The sequence below is a fragment of the Salvia hispanica genome, chromosome 1, assembly GCF_023119035.1.
Source record: "Salvia hispanica cultivar TCC Black 2014 chromosome 1, UniMelb_Shisp_WGS_1.0, whole genome shotgun sequence".
Taxonomy (NCBI): domain Eukaryota; kingdom Viridiplantae; phylum Streptophyta; class Magnoliopsida; order Lamiales; family Lamiaceae; genus Salvia; species Salvia hispanica.
Window position 1 is genome coordinate 25721359 of NC_062965.1, and position 26590 is coordinate 25747948.

The 26590-nt window shown below is 40.3% G+C and overlaps 2 protein-coding genes across 2 annotated transcripts; both read left to right on the plus strand.

Moving 5' to 3' along the window:
* Window positions 1–9242: 9242 nt before the first annotated feature.
* Window positions 9243–13194, plus strand: LOC125202484 (receptor-like protein 19). The gene is made up of 6 exons (XM_048100881.1): window positions 9243–9942; window positions 10179–10322; window positions 10701–10844; window positions 11001–11213; window positions 11535–11678; window positions 11745–13194. The coding sequence occupies exons 1-6, from the start codon at window positions 9738–9740 to the stop codon at window positions 13103–13105; spliced, it is 2211 nt and encodes a 736-aa protein (XP_047956838.1). The 5' UTR covers window positions 9243–9737; the 3' UTR covers window positions 13106–13194.
* An 11176-nt stretch (window positions 13195–24370) lies between these two features.
* LOC125192179 lies at window positions 24371–26122 on the plus strand. The gene has a single exon (XM_048089692.1). The coding sequence runs from the start codon at window positions 24371–24373 to the stop codon at window positions 26120–26122; it is 1752 nt and encodes a 583-aa protein (XP_047945649.1).
* The last annotated feature ends 468 nt before the right edge of the window (window positions 26123–26590 follow it).

Genomic DNA, 26590 nt, shown 5'->3' on the forward strand with positions numbered 1-26590 from the left:
ATTGAGGCCCGAAGGCAAACTAGGCCGAAACGCCAAGCATCAAGGCCCACTAGATTAGATTATACTCCTATTTTTTATGATTTCTCAGTTTTTATTCCAAAGTAAAATTGAATCTACAAGACCTAATTAGATTATACTCCATTTTATGTCTTCTTAATTTTTTATATTGGTTCTTTCCCAAGTTGGGTATGATTACTATTTAGATCATTATCCTTGAGAAATAATGGACCAATATTTTCTCAACCTCATTATCCTCTAAACATTTTGGCTCATATCACAAATCCAACAAATCAAGTTCACGATTTCTTTGTCAAAGTTAAGACTATGTTTATCGGTGGGGTGGGTAGACCGCCGCCTCACCCCATATTTAAAAAAAAAATAAAAAATGAAATGAAATGTCTCTTTCTCTACTAGATCGCGGTCTCTCCCAACACAAACACCAACCAGGCGGTCTCCATTCCATCATCCAATGAGATTGTGCCAAATGGCACAATCTCATTGGTTGATATATATATATATATATATATATACTTTTAAATTAATATATCTTTAATATAAAATATTATAAAATAATAAAAATTATATCAAAATTCATAATATTTCTTCCTCTATAAATAGAGACTACATTTGCTATAGTTTTGCATACAAAAAAAATATATCTTTCCTCCTATAATCCTTTTTGTTTGATAAAATTTCATATTTTTTAGTTTACTTTATTGCTAACTATGGAGGATGATGAGAATAATATATTCTCCGATTCCCCGAATTTCAATCATTCCCAAAACTACAACCCTTCCTAAAATTTTAATCCTTCTCAAGATTAGTTCCCTAGTTTTGATGATTTTCCGTATTCTGATCAATTCCAAAGTTCATTTCAAAACCAACATTCAAGCCAAGACATATCACCAACCAACTTGAGTGCTTCAAACACTCCACATGATTGGAGTGAGCAAGAAGACATGTTATTAATGTCTGCTTATTGTTTCGTGAGCAGGGATGCAGTTGTTGGCACCAACCAAACTAATGCCCATCTATGGTAAAACGTTCTTGATCAATATGAGGAAGCAAGAAAAGAAAATCCAGGAATGGACCAACAAAGAAGTCCAGAGTCATTGAGACAACGCTACAAACGACTCAACACAAATGTCAATAAATGGATTGGTGCATACAAAAAAGCGCATGATCGAGCTACGAGTGGCCAGTCTAAAGAGGACATTGAGAAAACCGCTCAACAACTGTATGGTAAGAGAAAATTTACTCACTATAAGGTGTTTGAGAAGGTGATGAGATACAATCCCAAGTGGGAATTGAAATTGAATAGTACTGGTTCAACGCGTTTCCAGCCAGATGAAGACAGTCTTGAAGAAAGTCGTGGGAGCTCAAAAAGGTCGAGGACTAGTGAGGAAGGAGGACCTCAAATTGACTCCATTCCTGAGAGTCGTTCTTCAACATTGCAACGTCCTACTGGAAGAGATCAAGCTAAGAGTAAGGTTAAAAGAAGAGGCAAAGAAGTTGTAACGCCATCATATACAATCCCTAATGATTTCACTGCAGCACTGCATGAAATGAGAGTCACACGTGAAAGGGGATGTGATATTCAAGAACGGAAGATCGAAGCAGCTAGTGATATTCAGGAATGGAACATCAAGACAGCGATCCTTACTCCCCTGATGGCTAGGAGGGACTTAACTCCAGAAGAAGAAACGCTGAAACACAATCTAATAGCAGAATTGTTTGGGAATTGATCGTAGTTTATCTGTTTTCAATGTATGTTTCTTATTATGTAAATTTCAACTCCTGTTGCTTAGTGTGTAATCTTCAATTTCCGTTGCTTAGTATGTAATCTTTAATTTTTGTTGCTTATGTAACTTCCAGTTTATGTGATAAGCCCTTCAATCAAAGTATGACTACATGACAAGTCATTTCTATCACAAGTGGGGGTGGAATCCAATGACATCCCATGTGATCAAGAAAATCAAAGTATGACCACATGGAAAGTCATTTCTGTCACAAGTGGTGGTGAAATCCAATGACATCTCATGTGATCAAGAAAATCAAAGTATGACCACATGACAAGTTATTTCTATCACAAGTGGTGGTGGAATCCAATGATAACCCATGTGATCACGAAAATCAAAGTATGACTACATGACAAGTCATTTCTATCACAAGTGGGGATGAAATCCAATGACATCCCATGTGATCAAGAAAATCAAAGTATGAGTACATGACAAGTCATTTCTATCACAAGTGGTGGTGGAATCCAATGACAACCCATGTGATCACGAAAATCAAAGTATGACTACATGACAAGTAATTTTCTATCACAAGTGGTGGTGGAATCCAAGGATATCCCATGTGATCACAAATGATAGTAGTGGAATCTTATGCTCAACAAATTACTTCTATATATTTACTTATATGCTTCAAGAAAATTACACACAAACCTCTCAAGATTATTGAGCCAACTCTCCCTAAAAAATGTCATCAAGTTCTAATTTTGAAGCTTTCAATCTTCTTGAAGACAATGAATGAGAAGAAAAAATTGTTGAACAAAATCAGCAACTCGATCAACTAATCGAGGATATAGCTATTTGGCCAAAAACCTTGCCTTCACAACCTACAACCCAGACGGCTAGAGCTAAAAGGAGATACATCGAAAGGAAACGCGAAGAGAGTCATGATACTATTTTCGAGCAGTACTTTGCTGAAGATCCAATCTATCCTCCAGATTTTTTTCGAACAAGGTATCGCATGCGAAAACCTTTGTTCGAAAAAATAATGAACAAACTCGTTGACACTGACAACTTTTTTGTGCAGAAGCGTGATGCTACCCGTCGACTTGTTATGTCTGCAATTCAGAAATGTACAGCAGCGATGAGGATGTTGGCCTAAGGGGCGGCGGCCGACTTGCACGAAGAATATTTGAGAATGAGCGCACAACTCATTCACAAATCTCTCATCAAGTTCGTTGAAGGTGTAATTTCTAACTTTGGCGATGAGTATTTGCGAAAGCCCAACGAAGATGACTTGGCAAGACTTCTGCATATTGGAGAACAACGTGGATTTTCAGGCATGTTGGGTAGTATTGACTGCATGCATTGGGAATGGAAGAATTGTCCCACTGCATGGGCTGGACAATATGCCGGAAGAAGCGGGAGTCCGACAATCATCTTGGAAGCAGTAGCATCTCAAGATCTGTGGATATGGCATGCTTTTTTCGGAACTCCAGGTTAGAGAAATGATATTAATGTGCTTGATCAATCTCTTGTTTTTGATGATATATTGGAAGGTCGAGCACCGAAGGTCAATTACAAAGTAAATGGCCATGAAAAAAATATGGGATATTATCTCACTGATGGCATATATCCTCAATGGGCGGCATTTATCAAATCTATACTAGGTTCACAAAAGATGAGGCACAAGTTGTTTGCTCGACATCAAGAGTCTGCGCGAAAAGATGTTGAGCGAGCTTTTGGTGTTTTGCAAGCTCGTTTTGCTTTTATCAAATGTCCATGTCTTATTTGGGATCATGATACTATGGGAAAAATAATGATTTCTTGCATAATCTTGCACAATATGATAGTGGAAGACAAAAGAAACACATATTCGAACTATTGTGATCCAGCAGAATTTATTCAAGATCGACTTGGACAAAGTAGTCATGAGAATGAAGATGGAGATGCGAATAATGATTTCATATATTCTACGAATATGATTGCGAGTCTAGCTTCTTACATGAAAAACATGTTAAGTTTGGTATACTGAAAGTAAGAGATCTTGATCCAGTTAGGCTTTTGTTGCAGTGGGAGCTATTAATGCTCAACTATTGTTTTATGGTTGATGCTTAAGGTATCATAGTATTAAAATAATATAAGTGCGACAAGGTTGAGTATTCAACAACACATCAACTTCTTAATCATTGAATGATAATGATTCATGGCTCTTAGCCTTAAGGCCAAGAAAAAACTTAGAAATTGTTTGAACTATCTAGACTATCAAGATTTTAACATTTCGTTAAATAGCTTGAGAGTTGAGAAAGTCTATTTGATGCACTATGAGTTAGAATCATTTGATTTTTCAAGAGATTCAGAATACTTATAGAAGTGCAACATAGAAAGACTAACAAGTTTTAATGGTTTACACCATAAGAAGACGTGCAAAGTGTTATGATCAGTAGTGGGAGTCTAATCTCCATTAACGAATCCAAGCATTCATCTAATGAATGGGATAGTTATGTAAGAAGGAATCGAAGTCTTTCTAAGACAAGTTTGATTATGTGATGAGTTGTACTCATTAAAATCTTATCATTGATGGGATAAACATTAAAGAAACTACCAACATCAGTACCTTCTACAAAACACGAGTTGTGGACTAGAGCGTCTCTAGTCTAGCACACCTCAAGGTGTAATGTTGTTCCAACACGTGTTGGAAAAGTGTCCAAGAAATTGGAGTTGAGTACTGAGGCATGTTTTATGGTTTGTCCCAAATGATGTAAGGTTATAAGTTCTGTAATCTTCAAAGATATAATTCTTGTATGAAGATCAAGAGATGAACTACAAGCCTAACATCGTGATAACTCTCAAAATAAAGAGAGAGATATAAGATTTTCCACATTACCAAGAAGTCATACCATTAGAAAATTTTGCACTAATAAAATCAACTTCAGTACCTAAGATTGTAAGAACCATATCGTAGTGGGAGCGTTCCACTGGAACACAACAAGTTCATGGGTCTAAGAGTGTCGTAAGACTCAGTCTTAGATTAACTTGAATATAATCCCTTTAACTACAATGTAGTATTGGTTAATTTGGATAATCATCTTTGAAAAGGTGATAGATTCCATATTACAATCTAAGATAGACAACATGTTTTACAAGACATGCAATACTATCTACAGGCTGTGTCAGTCAGTAGGAGGAAGTATCTTTACAAGTGGAAATGTGGATCTCAAATGGCTAGACAATGACAATGGGTTATGCCCAAAGAGAGTTATCTTCTCGCTATCGTTGTGTCAGGATTTATTCGATCCTATTGTCTATTAGAATTTACATAAATTAGAATGTATGTATTATGATTGTCAAGACAGCCTTCTAGTCTTGTGGAAATCATCTAATAGAACGTCCTAATGGAAATTAAGGGCAAGAAACGCATGATTTGAAGCTTATAAAGACCTTCGTGGTCTTAGGTAAGCATCTAAATCAGAGTATATGTGTTTTATTAAAATTGTCAAATATCTGGAATTTGACTTTTGCCCACAGCAGTGCTGTAAGCACAAGGAAGTTGAAAGTGCATTAAATACGGTATTATTGGTACTCTACGATGATGAAATCTACAAAAGTTGCAAACAACTAAGATTGGCGTCTGGCGTAGGAAACTGGTTGTCTGCCCAGTTTAAGATAAAGGATTAAAGAGAAACTAATTACATTCTGAGCATCTACGTCTTTTCAAGATTGCTAGAAAGAATGATGAGATTCTCTTAGGAATCCTATATCTATACATTGCTTGGAACGTTTTAGCATTAGAATTCCATGCAAAGGTTTTACCTTTCAAGATGGAATTGTCTTGTCTCTAGTCGTGTGTCGTTTGACACTTAGTGAGATCAAGAATATTGAGACTGGTTTTGGAGATAGATGTCTCATGTATGCTATAATATGCACTAAGTTAGATATTTGTTGTGCTTTTGCATAGCAAGTATATATCATATTAACCATGGCAAATGATTTTGATTGAGGTAATGAATATACCCTAGTGCTTGAGAAAGACTAGTAACTATATTCTAGTTTACCAGTCATTCATGTAATGTCCTTGGGGTTACACTGTCTCAGTTTTATGACTAATCAGTGGTCGAGTAAGTCATCCTCTGAATATGTGTTTATCTCAGGAATATTTTCCTAATAGCTTTAATCGTAAGTTTTGAGTATGCCTATGAGTATTATTTTTTATTACTCTAGTGAAGGCTAACTCAAGGGATACACGAGTTTATTATGCTAAGCAATCACATACGGGGATGAAATTAATTAAAGATTAAGTACGCAACAATGACATTATGGTGAAAAAGATATAATCAGAGAACAACCAAGCAGATTTTTCTTTCACCTTGTGAAATGAATGGTAGTTCGATATATCTAGTACAAAGACCTACTTTGAGTATAAGTGGGAGAGTTTTTGGCAGTGGGTATACTCGAAAGCATGTTTTGAGTATAAGTGGGAGTTTTGGCAGTGGGTATACTCGAAAGCATGTTTTGAGTATAAGTGGGTATACTCGAAAGCATGTTTTTGGCAGTGGGTATACAAAGACCTACTTTGAGTATAAAATATTTTTTCTTAATCTACATATGTTAGTATTGAGCATACGGTATTGATTATGCACTACTTTGACTTATCAAATGGTGCGGGTTTTTCGCAACCCAATAATCCCGATATATTGGGTAGTGGTGATTAATATCTAGCGATGCTAGGATTGCTATTATGTTGAAACGTTCGCGAGGTGAGTCTCGTTTGATAATGTCCTCAAGAGGAGCTCGAACAAGGTTTTATTATTCGGAAAACTGGCCAGTTAGAGTTTTATTACTCTATGAATAATAAATAAATGTTTCTTGCTAAGTCCACTCTTGGAATTAATAAGATATTAATTAATTAAGTCCATAGCAGAGACATTAATTAATTAATGGACATTTATATCTTAAGCGCGGGAAATAAATAATAAAACTGGAAACCCGGATTACTTGTAATTTCAGATTTGGATGGGGAGAGTTCAATATTACTTCTGTAGTGGCTGCTCGTAATATTCCAATTAAAGCTTGTATTAAATTGTGGGTTCAATTTAATTAGTAAAAAGCTAATTTGGGGAGCCCATATCCAAAACCTTCCATAGATCTCTGTCTGGCCCAAAAGGAACTTAATATAAATAGAAGAATACATGAGACAAAATATTCATTATTTCATTCACATGAAATTTTCGTCCCTTTTCTCTAGGAAGGAGAACGAAATTTTCAGCTACTCCGTGAGGAATTTTCTGTCTTCTTTATTCGAGTCCTAGTATTTTGATAAGATCAGCCCACCCTGATATCGAGATACAGTTCGGGAACCAGAGAGAAGATCCGTGGTCTAGTATTGAAGATCATCGTGGAGAAGGCGCAAACAATCGTCGATTCTTTGGAGAATCAAAATCGGTAAATCTAAACCGTAGAATTCATGTTTAGGATTTACTTTCTTTGAGCATGAATTATTTGCGTTCTAGCATGCAATTATCTGTTTAACATGTGAATTGATTAATCGCATAATCGGTCAAATAGATCCGTATCTGATTTATTTGTTTTGTACAAGTCTTCCGTTGTGCAAGGGGCACCAAACCCCAACAAAACAAAGCTCAACTTCAAAACAGAGAAACTCAAAGCTCTGCAAGACGATTTGGTTGAGCATATATGGGTAAAATTCGACAATTGCAATTGAATGTCTAGTTTTCATCTTATGTGTGAGCACCAATTATGTATTTTCAATTTCATATTTCAATTATTGTAATGCATATTTTTTTGTTTGTTTTTATAATTTTTAGTTTGTCATTTATTACGTTTTTCTATAAATTTACAATAATAAGTATTTCATGTATTAATAATACTATTAAAAAATAATATAAAAATAAATATATAATAGTGTGGTTGGGTGGTCATTGATAAACCATGAAAATGTGGGTGGTTGAGTTGGATGAATATTAATGATGTGGAGGAGATAGAAATGAATTAAATATTGAAAAATGGCTGATTGAGTTGGGTTGGGTGGTTGCTGATAAACATAGTCTAATCCAACAATCAACATTCTAATCCCCACATTTTCATGCATTGATAGCATATTTTCTGGCTCATATACATTCCTAAAGAAGTTATAACCTCATCCATCCCTCAATAATTGTCTCCTTTGGTTCTATTACGAGTTTTGAAAAATGTTAAGCAAAATGAGTTAAAAAAATTAATGGTATATGATTCTCATTTTTATATATTTAGTTTTGTAATAAAACGTGAATGAAATGAGTACATAAAATATGAGATATGTTTATCATTTATAGTAAAAAATTAAAATAAATAGTTAATAGGAAATAAATAAAAATGATAAAAGTAGACAATTAATGAAAATAGGAGGCGGGAGTATTAGAATTTTTGGGCGTAATGTCATACATGATGACGCCATTGTCATAAATGCTACATTAGTCATTTAGGCGGGCATCCAACCTTCGAATTTGATTCTCATTTTGTGGACTAGACTTATTTGACATGCTATTTCCACTCAACTTCTTCTTAGAATTGGAAAAATTTAGGCAGAATACTAAATAAAGGTGACACTTTATACCAGTCAATAACATTATAATCAATATTATTTTCTTAATCAATAATTTGTTTTTAAAGACTGAACTACAAAAATAGTTCCTGGATTATGAGTTTATCTATAGTCTCTAGAGTTTAAAAATATCGTCGGACATCTTTGAAATAAGGGTTTATTTCAAAAATAGTCCTTTTGGTTTTTTTTACTCAAAAATCCCTTTTTGGGGTGTTGGGCAATTTGGTCTTTTTACCCTTTTAACTTTTTAAATCTGATATTATATCAGTGATGTACTAAATCTGATATTTTTTTAAAATTATCATTCTTTTTCCCTTTTGTCATCCTTCACTTTGTTTCTTTATTTCAATATTAGTTTTAATTTTAAAAAAAATACTTTAGTTATCACAAAAAAAAAGAAAAAATGCATAGTGCTCCCTCCGTTCCAAGGAAGATGACTCCTTCCTTGGTTGACACAGGATTTTATGCAGTTTTATTTTGGTTGACTCCTTCATTTGTGTGTTTTCATTTTTAGCAATGAGTTATCTTGGTTGGGACAAATTAATAAGGAAAGTGGTTATCTTCCGTTAGACAGAGAAAGTAATTATAATTAATTATTATTATATATTAATTAAATACACTAATCAATTTTAGTTTAGAATTAGCAGTTATTCTTGATATCCAAACGCAATAGGGATTCGAATTCCCGACAACATTAATTTTGTCAAGGCAATTAAAGCGGCCATAAGCATCTTTCAAAAAGGGTTTCAAACTTACATTTTTCTTTATAAACCCCCAATTTTGAAAAACTATGTCGTTAAAAAATTTCAAAGCGGAATAATGAATTATTCTCACTTTACAGTCTATTTAAAGTATCTTCACTTCCTAATTTCTCAAAAAATACAAGTTCATAATATGGATATGTTTCCCCAAATTTTATTACTTGCTCTTCTTTTGCTGGTTCATTGTTTAATGGACTGCAGCTTAGCCTTTGTAACCAATACCAATACCGACCGTTCTTCGCTTCTTGCCTTAAAATCTCATATCACATCCGATCCTCTCAATCTATTGAGAAAGAATTGGACTACCAAAACACCGATTTGTAACTGGATCGGAATTACTTGTGATCCACGCAATAACCGTGTGACCGAGTTGAATATTTCTAATATGCAACTCGTGGGCACCATTCCACCAAAAATAGGAAATCTTTCTTCTCTTTTATCTCTAGATATAAATGAGAACTCCTTTCACGGTCCCATTCCGGCCTCCCTCTTCAACATCTCATCCATACAAGTAATTAATTTGGGAGGTAATGCTTTGTCAAGTAAGCTGCCAATCCCATTCCGGCCTCCCTCTTCAACATCTCATCCATACAAGTAATTAATTTGGGAGGTAATGCTTTGTCAAGTAAGCTGCCAATCGACATGTGCAAACACAGCCTTCACAACCTCAAAACGCTCCGTATATCTTTCAACAAGTTGTATGGAAAAATACCATCGAGCCTGGGCCAATGTTCAAGCCTTGATCTACTTTCGTTGTACAACAACAGCCTTGTTGGAGAGGTGCCAAAAGAAATTGGAAATTTGACACTGCTCACTCGATTATTCCTTGGGCTCAACAGTTTAACTGGTATGCACATATTCACCATTCTTATAATTTGTTTGTTAAATAGGTGAAATAATTCAATTTCTTGGCCAAAAATCAAGTGTAAGTTGTTAGAATTTCTAGCTAGGGGAATCTGTACATAATTAATTTGATATATCACTGCCTTTGTTTTAGTGTGAACTATAAATTCATGTTCGTTTATAGTAGTTTAGAAACTACACAAAACGAATAAATCGTTTGATAAATTTGTTATTCCACAGGTGATATTCCTAACGAGATTGGTCATCTTTATATGTTAAATTCATTGTGGATGGATTTCAACATATTTACTGGTCCACTACCTCAAGATATTGGGAATTTGACTGCCCTTCGACAATTAGACCTCCACAATAATACTTTAACTGGTTAGTTATATATACCTCTTTAATAGTTTTGCATCGACGTTATTGACTCGAAGTTTTAAGTACTTAAAATCACCTTCTATGTATTACTCTTTGTATCCCACAAATGTATGCACTCTTTCCTTTTTAGTCCGTCCTACAAAAGTATTCACTTTCTAATTTTGGAAACTTTTATCCCTCTAATAATGAGGTGGAACCCATTCTCCACTAACTATGCTTTGATTAGTTTTTCTTTCCTCACTGCTCTTACTTTGTCAATTGTGCATTAAAACACGTGCTCAACCAAAAGTTTACTACCATTCTCTTCGTTGTACATATGTATATCTAGATATTCTCTAATACTATTAAAACTAATTTTTTTATGAATGATTTATTCCACAGGTAATATTCCCAAAGAAATTGGTTATCTAAACAATTTAGAGATGTTAAACCTGGCATCCAACGGATTTAATGGATCAATTCCAAAAGAAATTGGAAACATGACAACCCTTCAGTATATATACCTTGACAGCAATGCCTTAAGTGGTATGGTTTTGCTCTTTTTGCAAACGATGGAGTATTACATTTCTTGTTTTATCAATTGTATTGTAGGGAGTTTAAAGTGCATTGAACAAAATTTTACATTTTTCTTGTTACTTTGATAACTATATTTTGACTTTTGGTTATTCTACGGAATTATAGGTGCTATTCCACAAGAGATTGGCCAGCTTGATAATTTAGTAACTTTGTCCATTGACTTTAACAAGTTGACGGGCACTTTACCTACCTTTTCTAACATGTCTTCTGTGAATTATATTTCAATATGTAATAACACACTTAATGGGACATTGCCAAGAGAAATTGGGAACATGAAAGCACTCCAAGGATTATTCCTCATTAACAATACTTTAACAGGTAAGATTATATTGATCTTATATATGTACCTATATTTTTTTACTTCATCCGTCCATAAAAAATAGTCTCATTTTTCTATTTTTGGATATCCACATAAAATAGTCCAATTTCTGAAAATGGAAAATTTCTCTTTCATACTTTACCCATTTTTCCTCCCCTCTTTCTTATTTTATCTATTTTCTCTATCTCTCTTACTATATCTACTTTTTTTTTCTCTTACTTTACCAATTTCTTATTAAATCCCGTGTCAACTGTAAATGGACTAGTTTTTGTGAACTAAGTATATGATTGACTACTAAATGATTATATATGTTTTCATAGGTGTGATTCCAGAAGAGATTGGAGTACTTGATTACTTAGTTACACTATACATGAGTTCCAACAAGTTTATCGGCCAGTTGCCTCCAGTCATATTCAACATGAAATCACTTACAGATATATCTCTTGACAAGAATGATTTGACTGGTATCCTATCACAAATTTTACAAGTATCAAGAATAAAATGAGTATCTAACTTGATGTATATTTCAGGTATTATTCCTGGAGAGTTGTTCACTTCAAATATGAAGGTTATTGATATCTCCAATAATCAATTTCAAGGTTCCATACCACAAGCTATTGAAAAATCCCTCACCTTAACCTATCTCAACTTGGCAAATAACAGTCTCTCGGGCTCTATACCTTCCACCATTGGAAATCTCATCTCCCTGAAAACCTTAATGCTCTACTCCAACAACTTCATTGGAGAGATTCCGCCTTCCATTTGCAAATTGAGATCCCTCCAATTCCTCCATCTATCAGACAACAGTTTGCACGGATCAATTCCCAAGTGTTTAGGAAAGCTAAGTAAATCCTTGCAGGTTCTTAATTTGGAAAGGAATAACTTTTATGGCCTCATTCCTCCATCCTTTCCAAAGGGCTGCACTCTCGAGTCTCTGAACCTCAACAGCAATAACCTAAAAGGAACACTGCCACAAACCCTAGGAAATTGTGGGAAGCTGCAAGTTCTTGATGTTGGAAGCAATGCGTTACAAGATGGATTTCCCTTCTGGTTGGATGGTCTCGTTGATTTTCGAGTCCTTGTTTTGAGAGATAACAGATTCAATGGTAGTATGCTTCTACCCATTGCTAATGGTAAGATGAGTAGTGATGCTCCATTTGTGAAGTTGCAAGTGTTTGATATATCTCAAAATGAATTCAGTGGACCCCTTCCAACTAGATATTTAACCACCTTCCCAGCCATGATCAATGCCAAGGAAGATGTTTCAGAAAAGAGTAACTGGTTCAGCAAGTATGACGAGTCGTTGGTGTTTGTTTTGAAAGGCACAGATCAACCAATAGTCAGAATCTTGAAAACATTCAACACTATTGACATGTCAGTGAACAAATTCACCGGGAAGATTCCGGATTCCATAGCGAATCTTAATTCCCTCAAGTACTTGAATTTGTCTCACAACCGTCTAACGGGGAATATACCATCATCCCTTGGAAATGTGAATCCATTGGAATCATTAGACTTGTCTTCAAACCGACTGAATGGTATGATTCCTAGGCAGCTGACGATGTTGAATTTTCTTTCTACATTAAATCTTTCAGTGAACGATCTTGTTGGAGAGATTCCTCAGTTTGGCGGACAGTTTTTGACATTTGATAATAGCTCCTATATTTGGAACTCGGGATTATGCGGACTTCCTCTGACCAAAAAATGCAAGCAAGATCCCACGCCGCCTGCTCAAGAAAGCGAGGGTTCTAATTTTATTGATGGATTTAGTTGGCGACCGGTGGTTTTGGGATATGGATGTGGTTTCGGGATAGGAGTTTCGATAGGTTGTTTCATGATGGAATATGGAAGCCCTAAACGGTTGCTGGAAACAATTTTCGATATTCAATAAGTTTGAGCTTGTTTGATCATGTACTCTGTTAAATGGAGCACTATCTAATTCTATGTTATTGTCAGCACTTTATATTGAATTGTTTTTGTAAGAAATGGATGCTCATAAGCAATTATGTCTCGTCCAATCCAATCTAATGCAAGTAAACTAAACAAAGGGATAAAATGTACAGTTTAAACCAAGTAAATTAGCTAAAATAAAGACACGGCTTAATTGATAAAACGCTTCCTCTCCCATCCAACCAATTGATCGGGGGAGGGGGTTCGAGTCATCTTTTATCAAAGAGTAGATTGGGGACCATTGTCGATCTTCTTAAAAAAAAACACTAGAATAACACAACAAATCCAAAAATTAAACTCATAAGCAAACTAGGCACAAACTACCAACACAAATAATGTAGCATTTATGCCTCGGCTAGTGCTCACGGATTGGCGCAACGTCCCCAAAGGTGAAACAACTTTCCTCCTACCGAGTTGAAGCACCTCAAACTCGTAGGCACCGGCGAACATGAATTAGAGGCGAGTATCGAGCTATGCTATGCTCTTAAGATGCGAACTAGAATGCTTGAGAGCTTAAAGAGAAGAGATAATGATTTGTTGGTGTGTTCTCTACTCCAAAACACTCATCTATTTATAGGATATGGGAGCCTACATGAAGAGTCTTGGCATTAAGTGTTGGGAAAAGGAAGAAGAATAAATGGCCGCCCACATTTATTATGTGTAGAGTTCCTAGTTGTAGTATGTTTCCAATACTCATTTATTGGTGTATTTAACGAGACTCAAATCTCCCTATAAATACTAGGGAGATGAGCATATCATTCTCATCAAGAAATACAATCTCTTTGCTTTCTACAACAATATGTCTATCCAATCTTTCTATATTTCTCTCGATTACCATCTTTAAGATGGTATCAGAGCAGGAAACGAATACAAAACCTCCAATGGGAGGGAATACGTGAACTCTAGGGTGACATCTTTCTTCACTGAAAAGGGCCTTGTCCACCAAACTTCGTGTGCTTATACGCCCGAACAGAATGGGGTAGCCGAGCGAAAAAACCGATACATCCTTGAGATCACCCGTGCACTCCTTATAGAGTCTAGTGTCCCTAAATCCTTTTGGCCGGAAGCCATCGCAACAGCTGTTTACCTCCTCAATCGTCTTCCCACATGAATCCTAAACTTTAAAACCCCCTTAGAAGTCTTCTCTTCCCAAAATTCGAAACCATCATCTCTCGCCCTTGAACCCAAAATTTTTAGGTGCATAGTTTTTGCTCACATACCCAAATATGACCGTAATAAATTCTCACCATGTCTAGTCAAATGTGTCTTTTTGAGTTATGGGAAAAATCAAAAAGGGTATAGATGTTATGATCCATCGACAGATCGCATGTATGTTACTATGAACTGTGACTTTGTTGAGAATGAATACTTCTAGCGGTCAGGGGGAAAGTGAGACAGGAAGCCCAAACAGTGACGCACTAAATTGGCTACCTTTGTGGGGAGAAACCATTCATGGGGAGGATATTCAAAGGGAAAACAACCAATCTAGCCTACCAGAGCCAAATCCTGTCACAGAAGTCGGTCCAACAGAGGAAGTTAGCAGTAACACCGGGCAGTCAGATTCCCAAGAACAGCACATGCCACTTCAGAGCACTGCCAAGCTATCTGACCCGTCCTTGAATCCTGAGGTAACTACTTCTCATCCCAATATTTGTACCTTACCTGAAACCACTAACAGTGACAGGGAAACCAAAAGCAATTCAGATACAGATTAGCCACCTACTGAACAAGAGACAGGGAACGGCAGATTGCCTCACAGAAGTACAAGAGGAATTCCTCCTCGGAGATACTCACCAGCACCAGACTGAAGGGGTGAAAATCTAAATACTCTATGGCAAATCTTACTCAGGGCCACCTCACCGAAATGGCTAGGGCATTCGAAGCTGCAATTTATGAAGAAGAAGAGATTCCGCAGTCCTTCGAAGAGGCAATGAAACACAAACACTGGAGGGAAGCCATGAAGAAAGAGATTGATGCCTTGATAAAAAAATGAAACATGAGAGAAGTGTACTTTACCTCCGGGAAAGAAACCAGTTGGATGTCGTTGGATCTTCACCATAAAAAGACCTCCAGATGGTTCAATCGAGAGATAAAAGGAAAGATTGGTTGCTAAGGGATATACTCAGGTATATGGAATAGACTGTGAAGAGACTTTCTCCCTTTTGGCCAAGCTTAACACAGTAAGAACTCTTCTATCTGTAGCTGCATGTAAAGAATGGCCGTTATACCTGTTCGATGTTACTAATGTCTTTCTTCATGGAGAACTTGAGAAAAATAAAGAAGTATACATGGAAGTTCCCCCAGGGTTTTATGAAGAATTTGGAAAAGGACAGGTGTGCAGACTAAGAAAAACCCTTTATGGGTTAAGCAGTCCCCCAGAGTATGGTTTGGAAGATTTTGCCAAGCAATGTTCAAACATGGCTTCGAACAGAGCCATTCAGATCACACACTGTTCCTAAAGAAGAGGAACGGCAAAATGACATGTCTAATCATATATGTTGATGACATGATCATAACATGAGATGATACCGAAGAGATCCAAAATCTGAAGGAGAATCTTTTTAAGGAGTTTGAAATGAAGGACTTGGGAGCATTGAAGTACTTTCTAGGAATGAAGTGTTGAGATCTAAACACGGGATATTCCTAAGACAGAAAAAGTATGTACTTGACATGCTAGTCGAAACGGGCCTACTGGACTGCAAGCCTGCGGAAACCCCAATGATACCCAACCATGGGTTGAAAATTGTGGATGGAGCTAAACCTGCAGATCGTGAAAGGTATCAACGGTTAGTAGGAAAACTTATCTATCTTGCTCATTGATAAGTCGAATTCTAAGCCTTGGTTACTGGTCAGTATGTCGCGAAATACATGTATTATCTGCAAAACAGTTGCTTAAGTGTGCATGATTGAAGGATCCAAGTCAGTAGGAGACGATTCAGGTGACGCAAGTGAAAAGGGCACTAGAAGGGTGCGATACTGACCAGGATGCATGCCAGAGAAAAGGCTCGAGATGGAGAAGGAGGATAGCTGGGATGATCATTGACAAGGGCAAAAAGGGTAAAACGCGGGAGAAGTCTACCCTAAAAGCAAGGGCAAGCCTCCCTATAAAAGAAGCCACTTGGTTCGCAGAGTTCGCAGAGTTCGCCAAGTTCGACAGTCACACTTAGTAGAATTCTCTCTAGAAAATCAATCCTTCAGCATTATCCTACCTCTCGTTCCTCGCCACAGCCATGGTCACTTGACGTCCAAAGTTTGCCGGAGAAGTCATCAGTCCGCGTTCCAGCCAGTTATCGTAGCAGTGTAGTAGTATTATCGCCCGGAGTGGCACAAACAATCTTAATCGCTTTATTAGTTTAAAGTTTACTTGTTTTCATCGTTAGTTATTTGCAAACACTCATCGTTGTTGCTCTTTTGAAGTACCTTGTTATTTTCCAGCCTTTACATTATGAAGTTTCTATTTCGCATGTCACTTTGGTTTGAGTTTGCTTCATTCTGCCTAGGAAAGTTAGATTTAGTTATTGCCTTCAATTTCTAAGTGTTTTCTTATCGAGAGTTGTTGATTCGAAGTGTAGCTATGTTTAGTCAAGTTTTCATGCATGATTTCTTTTCTGCGTTGTGATTGCCATCTTGCATGTCAGTCAGTAGAAGTAAAATTGCAGTTTTACCGTTTAATTTGAGTTTAAGCATTTTAATCGATGGATCTTGAAGTTTTGTTTATGATTCTGAAGTTTAGTTATGGTGTTTGAGTTTACATGATTCTTGTCAATACTTGGTGAAGAAGAAAATGTCAAAATCAACTTTATTTGGTTCACTTTTGCTTTTAAGTTACTTTTTGCTTTTGTTCCCTACTTTTCAGATGTACTGCCCAGACCTGTTAGAAAGCCCCCAGCCATCAGATATACCTTGTTGTCTAATTTTCATCTTTTAGTAACTGTCTACTTTTCATATGACTCTGATACACTTTGTCCCCTATTTTCACGAACACTCCCACATGTCTATTATTTTCATGCCTACTAGTCAGTAGAGTACCATCTTTATTTCCTGTCTAGGTAAAAATCCCAACCTAAGCGTGGTAGCTAACCAAAACACCTAGGAAAGTCACCGCAGTTATCAAAACGTGTCCATCCTCGTGGGATTCGACCCTTACCTCCATTATACTAATCAGTAGTAGTGGGTTGAGGAAATTTGTTTGAAGTGAGGTCTCGGTCGTCGTATCAACGACTCAGCTGGGTCGGGAATCTCTTCCGATCAGTTGGATACACTCCAAATTACATGAAAAACCATCGAGGACAAAGGCTTGTGCACTTCAAAATGGCGCCGTTGCCAGGGATGGATGGCGTTCATACCTGTTATTGTGTGTGATCTTTTTGGTGTACATACTGTTTATAATTTTTCTTTTCTTTTTGTTTTCAGTTTATGAGAAGTGGCTCGGCTCCTGGCTAATGGAGACCAAGGATACTTCCCCAAGGAACAATACTCGTTACCACTCGTTCTGGCCTGTCAACAGCACTGTCCGACCTAGGCACGAGTAGCGACGAAGAAAAGGAGGAATTAGAGTACCAATTCCCGGAGCTTCTACCCCAACCAGTAAGAACACTCGTAAGGAAGGTTGATCAAGGTGAGGACGATCCCGAGCTAGCAACACTTACCGCACACGCTGACGGAGATCCCCCACAAGCAATAGTGGTCCCCCCAGGCCAGACCGCTTGTGATGTGAAACCCCACGTGATAGCAATCCTACCGACGTACTGTGGGAAGAGTTATGAAGGACCCTACGAGTTCTTAAATGAGTTCTGCAAGATCTGTAAGGCGCAGAGGCGGCCAGCAGGAGCGAGCGAGGATGATTACAGGTTGAAGGCTCTACCTTTTGTCCTAAAGGGAGAGGCCAACACTTGGTTCATGCGCCTGCCAGCCGACTCTATCAATACGTGGGCCGACTTCAAGTCAGTTTTCCTAGCCGAGTTTTTCCCATCTTCGAAGACAAGTGCATTGAAGAGGAAAATATCGTGCATAAGGCAAGAATATGATGAAACCCTGAGCGAGTACTGGGAGAAGTACATGAGCCTTCTGGAGTCATGCCCCAACCATCGCATGAAGGAGATAGAGGTGCACCACACCTTCTATGAGGGGATGAACAAGGAGACCAAAGATCTGGCGAATTCATCATCTGGAGGAGATTTCACCCAGTTAAGAGTAAGTGAAGCCAAAAAGGTGTTACGCAAGCTGTTGAATGCGAAGAAGACGTACGACAACGCGAGAGATGGGTACAGCAGAGAAAGTGTAGCGAGTGCTTCGGCTACTGACCAGGAGGAACGAATGGACTTGAAGATGGAGGAATTAAAGAAGGAATTGCTGACTGCAATCAAACAGAACACTCCACCACCTTCTCCAACTGGGGGCCAAGACGCCCCAGCACTACCATATGATCAGCCGGACAACTCGCTGGATGTGGAGCAAGCAAATGCCGCAGGATACTACAATTCCAACGGCAATTGGATTCCGGGAAAACAAAGAGATGCACCGTGGAGGGACCACCAAAATTTCCGATGGGGAGATGGAAATCAGAATCAGAACCAAAATCAGGCTCCAAATCAATCCAACCCCCAACCGAACCAATATCCCAACCGCGGACCAACAAACCCTGACTACCAGCCGAATTGGGTAGGGAGAGACCAGCATCCTCGAAACCAAGGATCTCAAAACTAGAATCCAAACCCTACTTATGTGCCACCTCATCAGCGAAACTCTCAAAAACATAACCAAAACCAAAACCAATTTAACCCACCCCCTCAGCATAACCCCCACAATCAAAACCAAAGCCAGTACCAGTACAACCACGACCAGTATAACCCTCCTGCCCAGTATAACCAGTACCGACCGAACCAAAATCAACAAAATTTATCAGGCTATCAGTATAACCCTCCTGTCCAGTATAACCAGCACCCAAACTCGAATCAATTCCATCACCCAAACAGGTCAGGGAGGTCCGTGGAGGACATGATGGGAGAAATGCTTGCTTCGCAGCAAAGCATTAAAAATGATTTGCAGTCCAGTAATGAAAAAATGCAGGGAATGCAAAGCGCCCAGAGGGAGCATAGGGCAAATATGGATATGATGAACAGGCAGTTGGCCTAGCTCGCTAACTCAGTGGGCGAAATGAAGGGGAACTCAGGGAAACTCCCATCTACAGTCCATGTACCGGAAAAGGCAAATGTGAGCAAGATTACACTGCGGTCCGGAACAGCTTACAACAGACCTCAACTCAAGAACCTTATCGGGGAGTCTAATAGGGAAAGGGTGTTGAGCAACGTCATCTCAGCGGAAGAGCTCAAGAGACCTCTACCTCGGATGGAGGATCCATTTTTTCTAAATGAAAACCCTACTGCGGAACAAATGAAGGAATAAACAAAGCCTGGAAATGAGCAACCGGAAGGAGCAATGCCCACATCGGAACCTCGAACCCAGAAGGAACCAAGGGAAGGCCTACGAGGACCAACCGGAGAGGCTAAGGGAGAAAAACCGTTTCCCTACCTGTTTGTGACAAAAAGAAAGAAGGAAAACCCTGTGGATTTCATGTCAATCTTTGGGAAGCTGGATGTCACCATACCATTTCTCCAAGCCGTGAGACTGCCCCCCCTAGGGAAGTTTATAAAGGAGTTCATAGTTGGGAAAGCCCAGGAGGATGGAAAGATCATGGTGGAGGGAATAGCGTCAGCCATTGTACAGGAGAAGCTACCACCCAAGAGAGCCGACCCAGGTATGTTCACCCTACCCATAACGATTGGAGATGTGAAAATCGAGCATGCAATGTGTGATTTAGGGGCATCTATCAATGTTATGCCATTATCCATTTATAATCGATTAAAAGGGGTAAAATTGTCGAATACTAGGGTGTTAATTCAACTGGTTGATAGGTCATGTATCAACCCTGAGGGTGTGTTAGAAAATGTGTTGGTTAAGATACATAACTTTACTTATCCCGCTGATTTTTATGTCATTAAAATGAGTGAACCAGAAGCTAGGGAGTCTAGTGGGATATTGTTAGGAAGACCATTTTTAAGAACGGCAAAGACAAGTTGTAGATATGGCCGAGGGGACAATATGCATTGACTTTAATGGTGAGAAATTTGTCTTTGACATCAATGAAGCCATGAAAAGACCAATAGATTCTGAAAATCTATGTTATGTTGATGTAATTGACCCCCTAGTCCAAGAATTTCTTGAGACCGAATATTGCAGGAAAAGCTCCAAACCTTAGATGCGTATGCCCAGGCTGATGTGGAAGTAGCTGCATGGTGTGATATGTCAGTAGCCGAGGGTTAGCTGATGAGGAGATTGAAGAAGCAATTATGGAATTTTGTCAGAAGTCAGAACTAGCGGGATCCGCAGGGGCCGCATTACCGGCCAGTATGGAGGAAAAACCAGATACTAAACAAGAGCAAGATGAAGATCCAAATAAAAACCCTCTACCTACAGACACGCTACCCCCACAAGTGGAGTTGAAAAAATTGCCAGCAAACCTTAAGTATGCCTACCTCGGGGAGGAAGACTCGTTCCCCGTGATCATCAATAGCGGGCTGACTGAAGAACAAGAGGAAAGGCTACTGGCTGTGCTGGGTAGGAACAAGAAGGCTATTGGATGGAGCCTTACGGACCTGGTGGGTATAAGCCCGGACGTCTGCATGCACCACATTAGGCTGGAAGATGGAGCCAAAGCGCATAGAGATTCTCAAAGGAAGGTGAACCCAAACATGCGAGAAGAGATACTGAAGGAAATCTTGAAGTTGCTCTCATTGGGCATTATATACTCGGTGCCGGATAGTGAATGGGTCAGCCCAATCCATATGGTCCCCAAGAAGTGAGGGATCCAGGTGATTAAGAATGAGAGAAATGAACTAGTGCCCACCAGACTAGTTACTAGGTGGCGAATGTGTATAGATTACCGGAAGCTGAACGCTGCAACCAGGAAAGACCATTTCCCCCTGCCATTCATCGATCAAATGCTGGAGCGACTGGCTGGGAGGAAATACTTCTGCTTTTTGGATGGGTACAGTGGATACTTTCAAATTTATGTGAACCCGGAGGACCAGGATAAGACCACGTTCACGTGCCCGTTTGGAACCTATGCGTATAGGCGTATGCCATTTGGCCTATGCAACGCCCTCGGTACTTTCCAACGGTGCATGATGAGCATATTCTCGGACTTGATTGAAGATTGTATAGAGATCTTTATGGATGATTTCACTGTCTATGGAGACTCTTTCGACTCGTGCTTGCAACATTTGGATATGGTGCTAGGAAGGTGTCAAGCAAAGAGTCTGGTCTTGAACTTTGAGAAATGCCACTTTATGGTTACAGAAGGAATTGTTCTAGGACATGTGGTGTCGGAAAAAGGAATCCAGGTGGATCAAGCTAAAGTGGATGTCATATCCAAACTACCCTTTCCTATTGATCAGAAAGGAATAAGAGGTTTCCTTGGCCATGCGGGATTTTATCGAAGATTTATCAAGGACTTCGCCAAGATTGCCCAACCGCTTACCACGCTTCTCCAGAACGAGGTGGAATTCGTCTTCAATGAGCATTGCAAGGCTGCTTTCGACCTCCTTAAGGAAAAATTGATTTCTGCACCGATCATTCAGGCTCCTGACTGGGATTACCCCTTCGAGGTGATGTGCGATGCTAGTGACTATGCAGTGGGGGCCGTGCTGGGTCAGAAGATAGACGGAAAAAGGTACGTGATATTCTATGCATCAAAAACCCCGAATCAAGCCCAACGGAATTATGACACCACCGAGAAGGAGATGTTGGTGGTTGTCTATTCATTCGAGAAGTTCAGGCAGTACCTACTGGGATCCAGAGTCATCGTCTATACCGATCATGCGGCGATCAAGTATCTCATTGCGAAGAAGGAATCATAGCCCGGACTGATCAGATGGGTGCTGCTTTTACAAGAATTCACTGGGAGGTAGAAGACAAGAAGGGAGTTGAGAACAAGGTAGCAGACCACTTGAGTAGAATAATACAAGAAGGGAACAGTGAAGATGTAAGGGATCGATTCCCGGAAGAGCATTTATGTGAAGTGATTTTCTCCGCGAAAAAAATTGATTGGGAAGAGGTGATGAGACTTACTGGTCAGGACGCAGCAACCAAGGGCAAGGAGAAAGTGGGACAGGAACCCTGGTATGCGGACTTGGCAAACTACTTAGTAACAGGAGAACTGCCAATGGTGCCAAACGTAACAAAGGCTCAGAGGATGAAGATCAAGAGCGAAGCAAGGTATTATTTCTGGGATGATCCATACTTGTGGAAGGCAGGAGCAGATCAACTCATTAGAAGATGTGTTCCTGACTGGGAGCAACGGGATGTACTGACGCACTGCCACTCCTTGGCATGTGGAGGGCATTTCGAGCCAAGAAAGACTGCCAGGAAGGTGCTAGATAGTGGATTCTACTGGCCAACCCTGAATAGAGATGCATACGAGTTCTGCAAGGGTTGTGACCGTTGCCAACTGACCGGTGGAATCTCTGCAAGAGATGAAATGCCGCAAGTTCCAGTAATAGTTTGTGAGGTATTCGACATCTGGGGTATGGACTTCATGGGTCCTTTTCCCCCATCTTATGGAAACTCCTACATTTTGGTGGCAGTTGACTACGTGTCGAAATTGATACAAGCCAAGGCCACAAGCACTTGTGAATCTAAAGAAGTCACCAAGTTTCTCAAGAGTCATATATTCAGCCGATTTGGGATACCAAGAGCAATCATCTCCGATCAAGGGACTCACTTCTGCAACCGAACGGTCGAAGAATTGATGAAGAAGTACGGAGTTCATCACCGCCTATCCAGTCCTTACCACCCTCAAGCCAACGGGCAGGCAGAGATCTCAAACGGGGAAATAAAGAGCATTTTAGAGAAGACAGTCAACCCCTCCAGAAAAGATTGGAGCATAAGGTTGGAAGATGCTCTGTGGGCATATCGGACAGCATACAAAACTCCTATAGGGATGTCCCCCTATCGCATCGTCTTTGGGAAGATGTGTCACTTGCCAGTGGGAATTGAGCACCGAGCATACTGGGCAGTACAATAGATTAATGTGGATGCTAAGGCCTGCGAAGAGGAAAGAAAGCTACAACTACAAGAGCTGGAAGAACTCAGATTGGAGTCGTTCGACTTAGCCATGTGGTATAAACAGAGAACAAAGATGTGGCACGACAAAAATCTGAGAACCAAGGATCTCCAAATTGGTCAGAAAGTACTACTCTTCCAGTCAAGGCTGAAGCTGATGCCTAGGAAGCTCAAATCCAAATGGGTAGGACCTTACATTATCACTGCGTTACGTGCTAATGGAGCGGTCGAGATTTCATGGAGTATCCCTAACTCTGAACCTTTTGTCATTAATGGACATAGATTGAAAATATATAGGGAAAATGAAGAGGTGTGTGTAGTGGAAGAAATTCCACTACACTTTAAGAGCGTCTAAATGACCAGTAGGGAAGGGGTTTGAAGTTTCACTTGGTTAGTGGCATAGTATTGTACTTACTGACTGGGTAAAACTTCAAATACCCTTAGTAATGATGTAAATATTGTAAATATTTGGTAATATAATTTAAGTTAAGAAGGTAAAACAACAAAAAGATTTTTCGGATCTAAAATATTAATTCGGAGTTCGTACTGACCACGAGGATACCACTTGGGTGAAACTCTGAATTATATTAATGAGCCATTTATTTACTTTTTCTAATTCTAGCTAATTGAGTATAGTTTGAATTTTGAGTGTGTTGCAGCTTTGCAGGCGAGTGCAGAGACTGGGAGGCGTGTGAGGCAAGGACGTGACAAGCAACGTCCAATCGGCTGCCAGCAACCACAACCGCCTCCCACACGAAGCGTCTCAACCGAGCGACCGCCTACAACCGGTCAAAACCCTCAACTGCCCACCACCCTATAAAACACCCAACGCCTACTCCCCTTCACTTTACAAACCCTCACCTACACTCTCTCTCCCACAACCGCAACCCCCACTCCGAAAAACTACCACACACTAAAGAAACCACCGCAAACCACCACCGGTACAGCCGTGGCAAAGAGGAAGGCAACCATCAACCGAGCATCTACAGCCAGCAGGGCCTCGTCTGAACTCCAGCCAGCAGCCGAATCGCGGCCGCCAAGCCCACAACAATCACAACCACCACCGACGATACAAATTCCGGCGATGGTTCCTCTAGACGCGCTGGCAGCGTTTCTAAGCCAACAGGACCCCAATAGAGACTGGACAACAATCCTAGCCGGATTTGGCTTAACCGGAGGAGTACCGGCGACATCAAACCCTACCCCAACCACAACCACAGAAAATCCACCCACCACCACCCCAAAAACCTCAATTCCAACGTCCGAAAATATTTCCCCAACAATTGCTGCACAAGCAGAACCCTCCCACCCTTCTCTCATACACCAAACAGAGCCGCTAGACGTCAGCCCTCTTTCCGCTTATCAAGATCACAACTGGGGAGAAACAGAAGGCAAGGAGAGTGGAGGGGGAGCAAGCGCGAGCGAGAAGGGTGAAGAAGAAGAGATTAGGGCCACTGAGGTAAAAATCGATGCAGCGGAGGAGGAGATAGATCTGAACGAGACAGTCAGGAAGCAAGGGATAATGACGGATGACGTATTCCAAGCAGTTTTGGGCAAGGGGGATCGGATCGTGGTAAACCCTGCAGGGGTGGCAGAAGTAATGGACCTCGCATCCCAGGTAGTAGGGAAGGAGGAAGCAGCAACGGAGGCGGAAAAATCAGAAGGGATAGTCCACCAATCAGTGGAGGAGAGGACAGATGAGCAACGAGAAACAACCGAGAAACTTGAGGAGGAAAGGCAAGAGGCAGAAAAACATCAGGAGGAAGCCTCAGTGGTAACCAAACCCAAGCCAGTAAAGAGGAAGCTGGTGCTGAAAAGCGACCCCAAGGCGGAATGGCAGAAACCCCAAAGAGTGTCACAGAGATGCTTAGGAAGGTGGACGTCAACCAAGGCAGGAGCAAACACAGCAGCAAACACAATGGAGGTTTCAAGTGATGACGAGAAAACTACTCCTACAAAACCTGGGGAGGAGCCCTCGAATGCTAGCCAGGTGGACACACAATTGGCAAAAGGGACGGTATCATCTACGCCAACTGACCAGGAGGAGAAGACTGACAAGGTGGCTGAGGGTCTGGACCTCGCATCAGCGTCAGTCGGTCAGGAGGAGGAAGCAAGGAGTGATACTAGTGCCCGCATGGTAACCGAGCCTACCGCCCAGGAGGACATTTCAACACAGGCCGACGATGAAGCAGAGACAATGGAAATTGAAGTGACTACATGCAGTCAAGAGAGGAAGAGAAAGGGGAAAGCCCCTGTCAAAATGAAACAAGTAATGAAGAAACAGCGCACTGCCAATGCCGGCATAGTGATCAGAGAGCCGGAAGAGAGAGGGAAATCAAGCGACAGCGACTACACTTCCAGCGAGGAATCTGAATCAGAGAGTGATATCTCTCTAGAAAGGGAGGAGTACCGTGAGCAACAGCTCCCCAACGACCATCACAAGCTGGTCCACCCTCCGATAGAGAGGCTTGTGTACCGACGCTGGAGGGTAGAGCTCACCGACGAGCTGATAGAGGACATGAAGCGCTTCGACACTAAAAAGCTTCAAGACGCATTTGACGACAAGGATGACAGTAGCAAACAAGTCAAATGTGGAAAGGTACTCCATATACCCTCTTTGGATGAGTTGTCTGTTCGTGATTCCTTCCTGGCCAGTATAGAGGCGTTGGGCTTTGAGTGGCTGTTAGAGAATAGGGACCCAGAGATATCTGTGAGATTGGCGAAGGAGTTCTTCACCACGTTTAGGTTCCAAGTAACTACGGACCTAGACGAGGTGTCAATCTCCTTTAGGATATTCGGTGGTAAACTGTCGATGAGTCTGATTGGGTATGTGTAGCCTAGAGGAGGCTATAGGGCCGGACTGGAGAAGTCGTGAGAGGGAGGTACCGAGGCGACATGTAGAATTTGAGCCCCAGGAAGCTTGGGAGGAGTTAACCCACCCCAATGCTGTCCAGTTCGCCTCCACAAAATCCAGATCCACCCACTTCAACAATATCATGCTACGATTGGTGCAGCTCTACTTAGGCTACAACCTACTGGGACAGAGCAACTCCGCTGCCAGAACGTCCATGACCGAATTATACTTGGTATGGTGCGCTAAACATGGAGAGAAACTGCACCTAGGGTTTTGGACAGCCTACCAATGCCATCTGATAGCCACCTACCCAGCCAGAAACTTGTCCCTCTGCAACATCCTAGGAGCTTTCGTGCGCAACAACATCATCATAACAGAAGTAGAGGACCTGTCTCCAATGTACATGGTCGACGCTCCTGGCCTATTTAATGTACCCTTCTTTGTCCGCAC

Coding starts and splice junctions, on each gene's coding strand:
- LOC125192179 (XM_048089692.1), top strand. CDS start 24,371: ATGGTTCCTCTAGACGCGCTGGCAGCGTTTCTAAGCCAACAGGACCCC.
- LOC125202484 (XM_048100881.1), top strand. CDS start 9,738: ATGTGCAAACACAGCCTTCACAACCTCAAAACGCTCCGTATATCTTTC. Junction 11,214..11,534: donor CATTAACAATACTTTAACAG/GTAAGATTATAT, acceptor ATGTTTTCATAG/GTGTGATTCCAGAAGAGATT. Junction 11,679..11,744: donor TGACAAGAATGATTTGACTG/GTATCCTATCAC, acceptor TGTATATTTCAG/GTATTATTCCTGGAGAGTTG.